Source organism: Panthera pardus, unplaced genomic scaffold (genome assembly GCF_024362965.1).
Source record: "Panthera pardus isolate Hobbes unplaced genomic scaffold, ASM2436296v1 HiC_scaffold_24, whole genome shotgun sequence".
NCBI classification, from domain to species: Eukaryota; Metazoa; Chordata; class Mammalia; order Carnivora; family Felidae; genus Panthera; species Panthera pardus.
Genome location: NW_026526810.1, coordinates 102,023,105 through 102,035,231, shown reverse-complemented (window position 1 = coordinate 102,035,231; position 12,127 = coordinate 102,023,105). Strand labels below are relative to the sequence as shown.

Sequence of the window (12,127 nt, the reverse complement as noted above, 5' to 3'; positions counted from 1 at the left end):
GTCTGTCACCCCACTGGCCTCAATGAAAGCTAGGACTTTGCCTGTGTTCTTTGCTGAATCCAGTGTGTTCTAGGCCTGTCATTCCCGTCCTTCAAGATTTGGTTTTGAATTATTGAAAAGGGTCATTCTTTAGGACTTCTGAGTAGATTTAATGTTGATATTGCTTATCAATTTCTAACTATAACATAATATGCAAGTGGCTGGTTCTTCGATGTTAACATCATTCTGTTATGGCCTATAGGCATTGGTTCTTTTTATCCCCCACCTTTTTTTGCAGTTATTAAAGAGAATGCATTTGCTTAATTTTTAAAAACGTCTATTCAGACTTATAAAAAGAAGTAGTAAACATATAGTACCGACTCAAAATTTTGGATTATTCCACACTGCTACTAACTGTTCCAAATTAAGACATCTGGTGACTGGGGAAGTTTGGTTTCTGTCTCTATTTGGTTAACCAGCTGGTTGTTCTGGAAAGGCAAACACAGTTAATTGTTCTTGTTGAAAGAAGCAGGGCGTTCATAGATTTACTTCAAAGCGTGACTTTTCGGTGGAAGATTTACTTGAGAAATTAGACAGCGCAGGATGTTACTGAGAAAAATGTCTTTGTTTTTAAAAAGATACTTGAATGTTATATCTGGAACTTGATACTTGAATGTTGTATCCCCGACTGCATGAGAAAGTGTGTGTGTCATTCCCTCCTCCCCCTCCCCCTTTTCCTTGGTAACAGATTCCTGCACTTTAAAAACTCTGCTTTCCCTACGAATTTTAGTGTATTTAATGCATGAGATGCCATATGTTGTTGCAGCCAGTATCTTTGAACATTCCTGCGAATAAGAATAGCATATTCAGACTCACTAAGCAGGATTAATTTACAAAGACATTTAGTCTCAGTCATTAATGAATATGATATTTAAAATTACATCGAAGTTGTAGCAGATGTCAGTTTAGCATACCTTCCACTCAATATTCAGCACTTCTTCCCAATTGAAAACAAATGGCTCTTTGGCAAATTGTTTCAAAGCCAGTTCTGTGTTAGTTTAAAATACACACACAAATTTGTCTAAATTTTTGACATCAACGTTTTCTGAGAGATGTTCTGCTGAAGTTAAACCAATGCATACTTTTTATCCCAAGGTATTGTTTCCTCTAAGACATACTGGTACTGAATAGGAGTGATTGTTACTATTTCACTCTTCCTGGTTTTTCTGAAATAAATATTAATAACCAGCTTCCTAAGTTTTACTTGTGCAGTTTTGCTTCAGATAGGCTGACATTAGATATGCTTGATAACTAATAAGCTTCTTTAATATCCAGCATAGAGATTTTTGTGGCTCCCATTAGATTTTTCATGTTTGCCATTAATACATGACAGTAGTAGCTACTCCTTCCAAGTGCTCTATTAATATAGTCTGCCCCCTTTTTAAAAAATAACTATGATATATGCTTACTATGCAGCTAACATCATCTACCCATATTGTTTTTAAGTTTATTTATTTTGAGAGAGAGGGAGCATGTGTGCACACACGCACTAGTGGGGCAAGAGCAGAGAGAGGGGCAGAGCCAGCACAGAGCCTGACATGTGGCCCAAACCCACGAACCATGAAATCATGACCTAAGCCAAAGTCAGGAGGTAGACACTTAACCAACTGAGTCACCCAGCCGCCTCCACCCTTATTTTTTAAAAATATGATATGTACTTGGGATGCCTGGCTGGCTCAGTTGGTAAAGCATGTGACTCTTAGAGTTGTGCGTTCAAGCCCCACACTGGGCATAGAAATTACTAAATAAATAAATAAAATCTGATGTATACTTATTATACATACGTCTATGAATAATGCACATATATGTATAATGTTACATATCTGTAGTTGTGCCTTAGTATAGGGGAAGTATAATATAGGAGTTAATACTGTGGGCTCTGGAACAAGAATGCTTGAGTTCAGAAACCAGCCTTACTGTATATTAGTTGTTCATTATTAAAAATTTTAGCAATATATGGGGTGCCTGGGTTGCTCAGTTGGTTGAGCGACCGACTTTGGCTCAGGTCATGATCTCACAGTTTGTGAGTTTGAGCCCCGTGTCAAGCCCTGTGCTGACAGCTCAGAGTTTGGAGCCTGCTTCGGATTCTGTGTCTCCTTCTGTCTTTGCCCCTCCCCTACTTGCGCTCTGTCTCAGTCTCTCTCTCAAAAATAAATGAACATTAAAAAAAAAATTTAGCAATATAGAAAAATACTAGAAAGACAACACACACCCCCATGTGCGTGCACGTGTACACATATGCACTCCAGATATTTGAAATACATTTTACGAACGTCATTCTGGAGATCTTTCTGCACATATATACAGATAGAGTGAGCAGAAATGTGCATAGGAATGATTTTATTTAAATGGGATGGTATATTATACATTTTCTCTAAGCAGTATTACATTTAATTTGGATTTAATAAAAAATAAATAAAATGTAAGTGCTGAAGGTCTGGTGTTTCTTTAGTATAAGAAATTAATTGCCCTTTTATTTTTAAGTTTATTTATTTTGAGAGAGAGAGAATCCCAAGCAGGCTCTGTGTTGTCAGCATGAGCCCAATGTGGGGCTCAGTCTCATAAACCACGAGATCATGACCTGAGCCGAAATCAGGAGTCGGTCGCTTAACCGACTGAGCCACCCAGGCGCCCTCCCCCCCACTTTGGATTTAACCTAAAGAAAATGTAAATAGTATTATGAGGTTGGGGTCATTTTGTTTTTCAGTTTTTTAAACTATATGTTTCAGATATCTACACGACTGATGGATATACTCAGACGTAGGTTTTTCTGGTGAGCAGGTAGCCTTTCATGTGATGACTGGAGGGCTCAGACCCTTTCATTTTATGGCTCAACCAGAGGGCTCTGAAGTCCTCTGCATCCAGCCAGCAGTTAGGTGAAGAGAAGGTGAAGACACACCACTTCCGGATCACCTGGCCCAAACATGACATGATGTATTTCCACTTGCAAAAACTAGTCACTGAGACTGAGGCAAACCTTGGGGGCCCTGGTCTCTGTTTTCTCTTCTGAGATCCGTACCAAGTCCTAGGTATATCCCACTCCTGTGAGCTGCTTCTCATTTCCCACAAGTAGCATAGACTTTAGAAATACAGTAAACCCTAGCAGCCCTCTTTGCTGAGCTCCTGCGGTTTAGTAAGTAAGGGTATTTACTTCTTAGTTGCCTACCTTCTTCCTCAGTTGACTTCTTTCCAAATCTGGGGGTGTTAGATTTTATTTTTTATATTTTTATAATGAAAAGAGAGACCTGACTGGGGGAGAGGTTGGTGGTGGCCTTCATGACTGGCCTGAGTTATCTCAGGTCTGGAATTGAGATTGACGTAAGAGCTTTTTGGCATAGCAACATTCCTAGCACGTATGTATGCAAAATCCTTTCTTATCCCTCCCAACGTCCATGATGTGTATCAAGAACATTTTTAAAAAGTGTTTTTTGAATAAGATTAGGTTTCTAGAAGAGTTGCAAAGATACTACAGTTTCTATATACCCTTCACCCTAATGTTAATGTCTCCAAACCAAATTTGGTAACATTTACCCAAACTAAGAAATTAACACTGGTACAATACTATTGACTAAACTATACAGTTTGTTTGGATTTCACCAGCTTTTCCACTAATATCCTTTTTCTGGTCAGTCCAGTCAAGGATACCACATCCACATTTAGTTGCCAAACCTCCTTAGTCTCCTCCGGCCTGTGACAGTCTCTCAGATCTTGCTTATTTTTCATGACCTTGAAACTTTTGAAGAGTACCAACCAGGTGTTTGTAGGATATCCCTGAATGTAGGTTTGTGTGATGTTTTCTCATGATTACGCCGCCGGGGTGATGGATTTGGGGGAAGAATACCACAGAAGCGAAGGATCTTTCCCATCATGTCACACCAGGGGGCATGTGACATCAACACGATTTAACCTTCATCAGTTGGGTAAGGTGATATCTTCCAGGTTCCTCTACTTAAAGTTACTGTTTTTTACTCTTTTCATACTCTATTCTTTGAAGCAAGTAATTAAGACTAGTCTGTACTGGAGGGGAGGAGAATTAAGCTCCACCTCCTGGAGGAGGTATATCTCCTTAAATTACTTAGAATTCTTCCCTTGTTTTTTAAAAAAATTTTTTTAACGTTTTATTCATTTTTGAGACAGGGAGAGACAGAGCATGAACAGGGGAAGGAGCATGAACAGAGACATGAGAGACAGGGAGAGACAGAGCATGAACAGAGAGAGAGGGAGACACAGAATCTGAAACAGGCTCCAGGCTCTGAGCTGTCAGCACAGAGCCCGACGCGGGGCTCGAACTCACGGATCGTGAGATCGTGACCTGAGCCGAAGTCGGACGCTTAACCGACCAAGCCACCCAGGCGCCCCTCTTCCCTTGTTTATTTACTTATATAGGCATTTATTTTTATCTGTATGGATTCATGAGTATTTGATTCTTGAGATTATAATCCAATGTAACTGTTATTTTGCTGTTCAAATTAGTCTAGTGTGACCAGTGGAAGACCTTGGCTCTTAGCCTTATTTATTTATTTATTTATTTACTTACTTACTTACTTACTTATGTATTTAGCACTACTTTACTTTCTGGCATTATTTGATGCTCTCTGCTGATCTTGAATTTTCCCTGCCCCAGACCTAGAATCAGCCATTTGTTCAAGGAGCTCAAAGGGTATTTTTAATAGGTTAGATCTTAAGCTTTTCTGACTAGTACCTAACTAAAAGATAAACTTATAGCAGTGAAACTGTATCGTCTTATAAAACATGTTGAAGTTTATTTGCTCTTTACAAGTGTATTTTTCATTATAAGATGAAAAATAAAATCTTAAAAAGCACCAGCTCAGTTTGATGTTAGTAGTTTATTCAGATTTGAGAATTATTTGTTTGATACTAGTGTTCATGAAATTTTGCATATTGATTCATTTTTTTAAAAAGGTTAATATAAAAGTAACTGAGACTGCTTACCTATTTTAAAAGCTTTAAGAATTATACATTTTTAAAATTTGAATGTAAAATGAAATAAAATGAATGCAAAGCACATGAAAGTTCATTAGAAGAAAGGAAATTAACATTTGTTGCTTATTTTCTTAATGCCAAGAATTGTGCCCCCTAATACTTCTGCGTTCCTGTATTCTGCGATTACCCCTGTTCTTATACTATATTGTAATTGTTTACTGTTCAGTCTCCTAACTTCTTAAAGACAGCAAATATGTTTTTGATCTGAATCTCCAGCATTTAGCATAGTACTTAGCCATAATAGTACTCAATATTGAGAGTGTCCATTTTTATCTCCACTTTATTTTTTTAAATTTATTTAAGTGATCTCTGTATCCAACATTAGGCTTGAACTTACGACCCCAAGATCAAGAGCTGCATGCTCTTCTGACAGCCAGCCAAGCACTGCTTTATCCCTACTTAAAGATGGGGAAGCTGAGGCTTAGAGAGTTCGGGTAATTTGTACTATGATGACTTTGCTAGTTTGTGGCAGAACAAGAGGATGAAATTAGGATGTTTGATTTCTTTTTTTATTTTATTTTTTTTAAGTTTGTTTATTTGGAGAGTGAGAGAGACAGGTGGGGACAGAGAGGGAGGGACGGAGGAAGGGAGAGAGAGAGAGAGAGAGAGAGAGACAGAGAGAGAGAGAAAGAGAATTCCAAGCAGGCTCTGCACTAACAGTGCAGTGATGCAGGGCTCGAACCCATGAACTGTGAGATTATTACCTGAGCTGAAACCAAGAATTGAATGCTTAACCGACTGAGCCACTGGGTGCCCCTGATTCTTTTTTTTTTTTTTTTTCCCTTCTAATTTTTAATTTTTTTTTTTTTTTTTTTTTTTTTTTTTTTTTGAGAGAGAGGGATAGAGAATCTGAAGCAGGCTCTGTGCTCAGCGGGGCTTGGTTTCATGACTGTGAAATCATGACCTGAGCTGAAATCAAAAGTCAGACGCTTAGCTAACTGAGCCACCCAGGCACCCCAAAATGTTTAATTCTTTTTTTTTAATATTTATTTATTTAAGGGGGGGCGGGGGAGGGGCAGAGAGAGAGGGGTAGACACAGAATCTGAAGCAGGCTCCAGGCTCTGAGCTGTCCGCACAGAGCCTGACGTGGGACTCGAACTCATGAGCTGTGAGATCATGACCTGAGCCGAAGTCAGATGCTTAACTGACTGAGCCCCCCAGGATGTTTAATTCTTAAGCCTATTGCTTTTTCTATTGTACCACACTCACAGTTTTTTGATAAGCTGAAAATCACTGCATTATTTTCAAATTGATAATCTCTGAAAGTATTCAGAAGAAACTGGCAATATTTGTTGCCTCCAGGGAGAGGAAAGGGGCTTGAGGACAAGCCAAGACATTAGTTTTGGAACATTTGAATTTTAAACCATATGATTATTTTAGATATTAAAAAATATAAATACATTTAAAAAATATACGGAAACTTACCAGATGGAGTTTTACATTGTTTTTAAACATTGTATCATTTCAATGGTTGTTTTTTTATTTTGTAGAGCAAATATAGATTTGCTTTATATTAATGGTAGGATCCCTGATTCTAAAGATATCTTTTATAGAGTCTTCTGGGAAGTTTTTTGTGTATTTTATTTTTTCCCTTTATTTTTGGACAAGAAATTTGAAAGGTGGGGTGTGGGAGAGGATAGATGTTTTAAAGGGAACAGAAGATCAAAGTCCCTCTGTTCGGTGTGAATGAAATTTGACTTCTTAAAATTTCCTTTATAGGAAATCTTATAAAATCTTCCTTTATAGGAGCCTCTTACGTTAAGTGAGTACTCGGTGATACACCCAAGACTTTATTTGATTATATTTAATTAGTTAGAGTGGTTCCGGCTGCATTAATAAAAACTTTGCTACAAACTGACTTAAATAGAAAATGTAGAATCTCATTAACATGGACTAATGGAAGAAAAGTTCTTCCCATCAGTTGAATTGGGTCCACTTTAGAATTAGTGTTGCACGTCTGAACAAATTATAGTTGGAAGGAGAATACTGAATAGATTGGCAAGAATATAAGTTTCTGAACCAATTACTGGTTTAAAAGGATAGAATTACTGTGATTGGTTTAGGCTAATCAGGATCTGCCCCTGGAGCTAGGGTCAAGTCTTCAAACCATGTTGATGCCACATGGAGGAGGGAGAGAAGGATGAGTTGGAGAGGTTCCATCATACTGTCCACTAGAGCTCCTTAACTGCCTTTCAAATAATATATGATGTATAAGGGACCCTCCAATCCTAATCACAACTTTTGAGGAATGTAATTGTTCGTGCTGGCTGATGGGTGCATATTCTCTACTCCATACAAATTCCATAATAAAAAGTTTAAAAAGAAAGAAAAGGGGGACACACAAAAATAATGAGTAAGTGATGGTTGCTTATTGTATTATTTTTCCAGGCCAGTGTGTGTTTTTTTAATCCTCCTGCTCCCTTTCTTTCTCCGCTGCTTATATGTGGAGTTAACATGTAATTCCCCCTCTCAAAGGCTAATAGGCATGTTCCTTAATTATAGTTGACATTAATGCTTCAGTACTTTCATTGAAGAGCAACAGCATAGTATTAGAGTGAGCACAGGTTCTCAGGTTTTTGAAGTTATAACTTGGGTTTCGAACGAAACTCCCCCCACATCCTCACCTTAGTGGCTGTGAGAGCATTGACGAGTACTCAGTCCCTCGGAGCTTCAATTTCCTCTGTAAAATGGGGATAATGAGTTCCTGGGTGGCTCAGCTGCTTAAGCATCCGACTTCGGCTCAGGCCATGATTTTCATGGTTCGTGAACTGGAGCCTCGCCATCGGGCTCTCTGCTGACAGCACAGAGCCCGCTTCAGGTCCTCTGTCTCCCTCCCTCAAAAATAAGTAAACATTTTTAAAAAATGAGGATAATAATCCCTATCCTGTAAGGTTAAATGATTATGATTAAAAAAAAGCAAAAAACTAGTAAGTCGGTAGCACATAGCCCAGCATTCGTTGAACTCCAGTTATGATTATTTTCTTCTCTGTGAGGCTCAGTTATCCTTGCCTAATTTGATAAATGCGGTATAGCATTATTGTAGTTAAATTGTAAGTGTAGATTATGAACTTATTAATGCCCATTCCTGAATGCCTTTTCCCCATTAAACTTTTCCCTACATTTGGGACATTTGCCGGACCTCTGCATCCCAGTCATCATAGCTAATTCCTTATAGTAAGTGGGCAATACTAAGTTTCAGCTGTGGGGAATTAAGTTTTTCTGACTCAAGTCTGATAAATTGTCTCAAAAGAAAACTAGTCTTATGTCCAACATATACTTCCCATACAGCTGTTACTCTTCAGTAGTAAAAGTATAAAAGTATATATGCTTATGCTGTCACATCTTTCACGTATGGTGAACATTCATACCTGCAAGATAGAAATACATGTATTTTTTTTTTTAATGTTTATTTATCTTGAGAGAGAGACAACACAAGCCAAGCTGGGAGGGCCAGAGAGAGAAAGAGAGAATCCCAAGCAGGCTCTGTGCTGTCAATGCGGAGCCTGATGCTGGGCTCAATCCCACGAACCGCAAGATCATGACCTGAGCCGAAATCAAGAGTTGGACGCTTAAACAACTGAGCCACCCAGGTGCCCCAGAAATATATGTATCTCTAAGGATACCTCCATTTCTGATTTCATGCAAAATAATATGCAGAAGACTTTTGGTATAGTGCCTTTCATAGTCAATAGTTTCTTTTCTTTCTTTTTTTTTGTAGTTTTATGGTTTTATTAACACAAATATGTCATGCACATAAGCTGTCTATTCATTTTCTTCGCTGCACAGTCTGGCATTGGGATTCGTGACTCTGATGGCCAGCTGGGCTGCTCTTTCCACAATGGCTTTATGGTTCTTGGAGGAGACCTTGTGAGCAGTCTCTGCACAGTAAGATTTATTGCACATCAGCAGCACCTCAAGCTCCTTGACATTGTGGACTAGGAACTTCCGGAAGCCACAGCGCAGCATGTGCTTTGTCTTCTTGTTGCTCCCGTAACCAACGTTGGGCATCAAGATCTGGCCCTTGAGTCTTCTGCGCACTCTATTGTCAATGCCTCTGGGTTTCCGCCGGTTGCGCTTGATTTTGACGTATCGGTCTGACTGGTGCCGGATGAGCTTCTTGGTCCTCTTTTTAACAATCTTGGGCTTCACCAGAGGTTAAGGGCAGCCGTGATGCCAAGTTACAGATGGCTGCCACCCCGTAGTCAATAGTTTAAGAGATGTAAAATATATGTTATTTTCTTTTTTTGCTTTTTATTTAAGTGGAAAAGAAAGCTACTTCCTCTTCCATTATAGAAATATTTAAGCTAGGCTGTCCTTCAGATTTCATACTTAAACTCAGCCAGCTTAGAATAAGAGCAATACCTAGTTGCAGCTAGATATATTCGGGATGCACTTCATATACAGAAAGAACATTTTATTGGGTTTATTTTAATAGGAAATAAAGTGAAATAGTATTTCAATTGATTAAAGAACTTAAATCTTATTAAGACACAAGTGATGAGGAATTCATACTTATGTTTAGGGATTTTGCTATTAAGTAAACAACTGTTAATTATCTCAGGACAATTTTTATTATTTTTTAATTTGAGAGAGAGAATCCCAAGAATCCCACAATCCTGGGATCATGACCTGAGCCGAAATCCAGGGTCGGATGCTCAACCGACTGAGCCACCCCAGTGCCCCTAAGGATAATTGTTGAGATAAGAGATTGGTCAGCACTTCCATCTAATGTGTTCCAAGATGGCAGTTCATCAAGAATTTAATATTCTCACCCCCTTAAAACTCATCCTGAGATGTTTGTTTTGGGTCGTCTTTATAAACATCTTCCACCCTCTGCATCATATTCAGACATGAGAACTCTGTATCCCAGCGAGAACCACAACAGCAGTTTTGAGGTCCTGCCGTTTCCTGATCTGCACTAGGTGGTTCAAGATGACATATTAATAATTGTTCTACCTCCATTCTCAGCATCCTTAGGCCCATATTTAAATTGGCTATGATTGCTAGCTAACTGTAACAGGCAATCTTTGTAAAATGAAGAAAACTTCTTTTTAGCCATGCATAGCTTTAGACTTTACTTTGTATCTGTGAATGAATATAAGCTCTATAGTTTGAGATTGTTGTAAGATATACCTACCTTACCTCTAATATCTTTCTTCTTCCTTCTCCTCCCTCCCTCCCTTTTTCTTCCTTTCTTCCCCTCCCTTCCCTCTTCCTTCCTTCTTTCCTTCCTCCCTCCCTTCCTTCTATCCTTATTTGAACAGTGTATCATGTGGACAACCACTGTGATTATTATCATTGCTACAGTCTTAAAGTGTTAAGTTCGCTGTAGTATTTAATCTGGGGCCTGCTCTGCCTGTCCTATCAACCCCCAGAATCCGTTGAATTAAAGCCACACAGGGAAATTTTCCAATGTGAAACAGACTCTCCAGGCAATGTACTGGAGAGAAGGAGTACAGCACTACTGTTCTGCTTGAGAGCATGGTCATAGTCCTACAAATTACTGTTAGCTAAAAGGCATGATAAACTTGGTTATTTAAGATTCTCATCAACCTAGGACACCTGGGTGGCTCAGTTGGTTGAGCATCTGACTCATGATTTTGGCTTAGATCATGATCCCAGGGTCATGGGATTGAACCCTGTGTTGGGCTCTGTGCTGAGCATGGAGCCTGCTTAAAATTAAAATTCTCTCTCTCTCTCTCCCTTCCCCCTCTGCCTGTCTTCCCTGCTTGTGCACTCTGTCTCTCTCTAAAATAAAAAAAATAGCAGCGCTTGGGTGGCTCAGTTCATTGAGCAGCTAGCCGACTCTTGGTTTCAACTCAGGTCATGATCTCACAGTTTGTGGGTTTGAGCCCTGCATCAGGCTCTGTGCTGATAGCTCAGAGCCTGGAGCCTGCTTTGGATTCTGTGTCTCCCTCTCTCTCTCTCTCTGTCCCTCCCCTGCTCTTGTTCTGTCTCTCTCTCAAAAGTAAACATTAAGAAAGAAAGAAAGAAAGAAAGAAAGAAAGAAAGAAAGAAAGGAAGGAAGAAAGAGGAGGAAAGAAAAAAATAGCAATCTAGCGTGGTCATGAAGACCACAGTCCTTGGACAGAGTGCCTAGGTCCACATTCCAGCTCCACCATTTACAAGCTACTACAGCCTGAGAAGTACTTCTCCAGAATGTCGTACTGGGAACCCCTGTTGTATTGTTTCCTATTGTTGCTGTAACAGGTTACTACAAACTTGGTGGCTTGAAACAACACAAGTTTGTTATATTATAATTTCGGGGTTCAGAAACCCAAATTAGATTTCACTGGGTGAAAATGGTGGTGTTAGCCAGGGCTGCATTTCCATCTGGAGGCTCTAAAGGGGAACAATTCTTGGCCTTTTCTAGGTTCTAGAGGCCACCCATTAATTTTTTTGTAAATGTTTATTTATTTTGAGGGGGAGGAGAGAGCAGCAGTGGGGCAGAGACTCCCAGGCAGGTTCTGTACCGTCAGTGCAGAGCCCTACTCAGGGCGCCATCTCACAAACCGTGAGATCCTGACCTGAGCTGAAACCAAGAGTTGGATGCTTAACTGAGTGAGCCAACCAGGCACCCTGAGTCCAGCCACTTCTTGACCTTCTTCACCCAAACCAGCAATGTATCTTTCTGTAGCTATAACATAGCAACACCTCTCTCTGATTCTCATCATGTTCTGCCTCCTCCATTTACTTTTTTTTGTTTTTAATTTTAGAGGGGGGTGGGAGAGAGGGGGAGAGAGAGAGAGAGAGAGAGAGAGAGAGAGAGAGAGAGAGAGAGAGAATTTTAAGCAGGCTCCATGCTCAGCATGGAGCCCGACATGGGGCTTGATCCCACAACCCTGGAATCATTTCCTGAGCTGAAATCAAGAGTGGGACACTCAACCAGCTGGGCCACCTAGGTGGCTCCTTCTACTTTTAAGAACACTGGTGGGGAGCCTGAGTGGTTCAGGCGGTTAAGTGTCCAACTTTGGCTCAGGTCATGATCTCACAGTTTGTGGGTTTGAGCCCCATGTTGGGCTCTGTGCTGACAGCTCAGAGCCTGGAGCTGCTTCGGATTCTGTGTCTCCCTCTCCCTCTGCCC

The 12,127-nt window shown here is 39.9% G+C and overlaps 2 protein-coding genes across 4 annotated transcripts in view; one reads left to right on the top strand and one right to left on the bottom strand.

Moving 5' to 3' along the window:
* WDR89 (WD repeat domain 89) overlaps positions 1 to 12,127 on the top strand; it is a 36,323-nt gene that overhangs the window by 20,324 nt on the left and 3,872 nt on the right. The gene's annotated exons all lie outside the window — the stretch shown is intronic.
* Positions 8,730 to 9,198, bottom strand: LOC109268178 (60S ribosomal protein L32-like; the record flags this gene model as incomplete). Its single annotated transcript, XM_053888736.1, has 1 exon — positions 8,730 to 9,198. A coding segment is annotated over one exon (393 nt), but the record flags the coding sequence as incomplete, so codon positions are not given.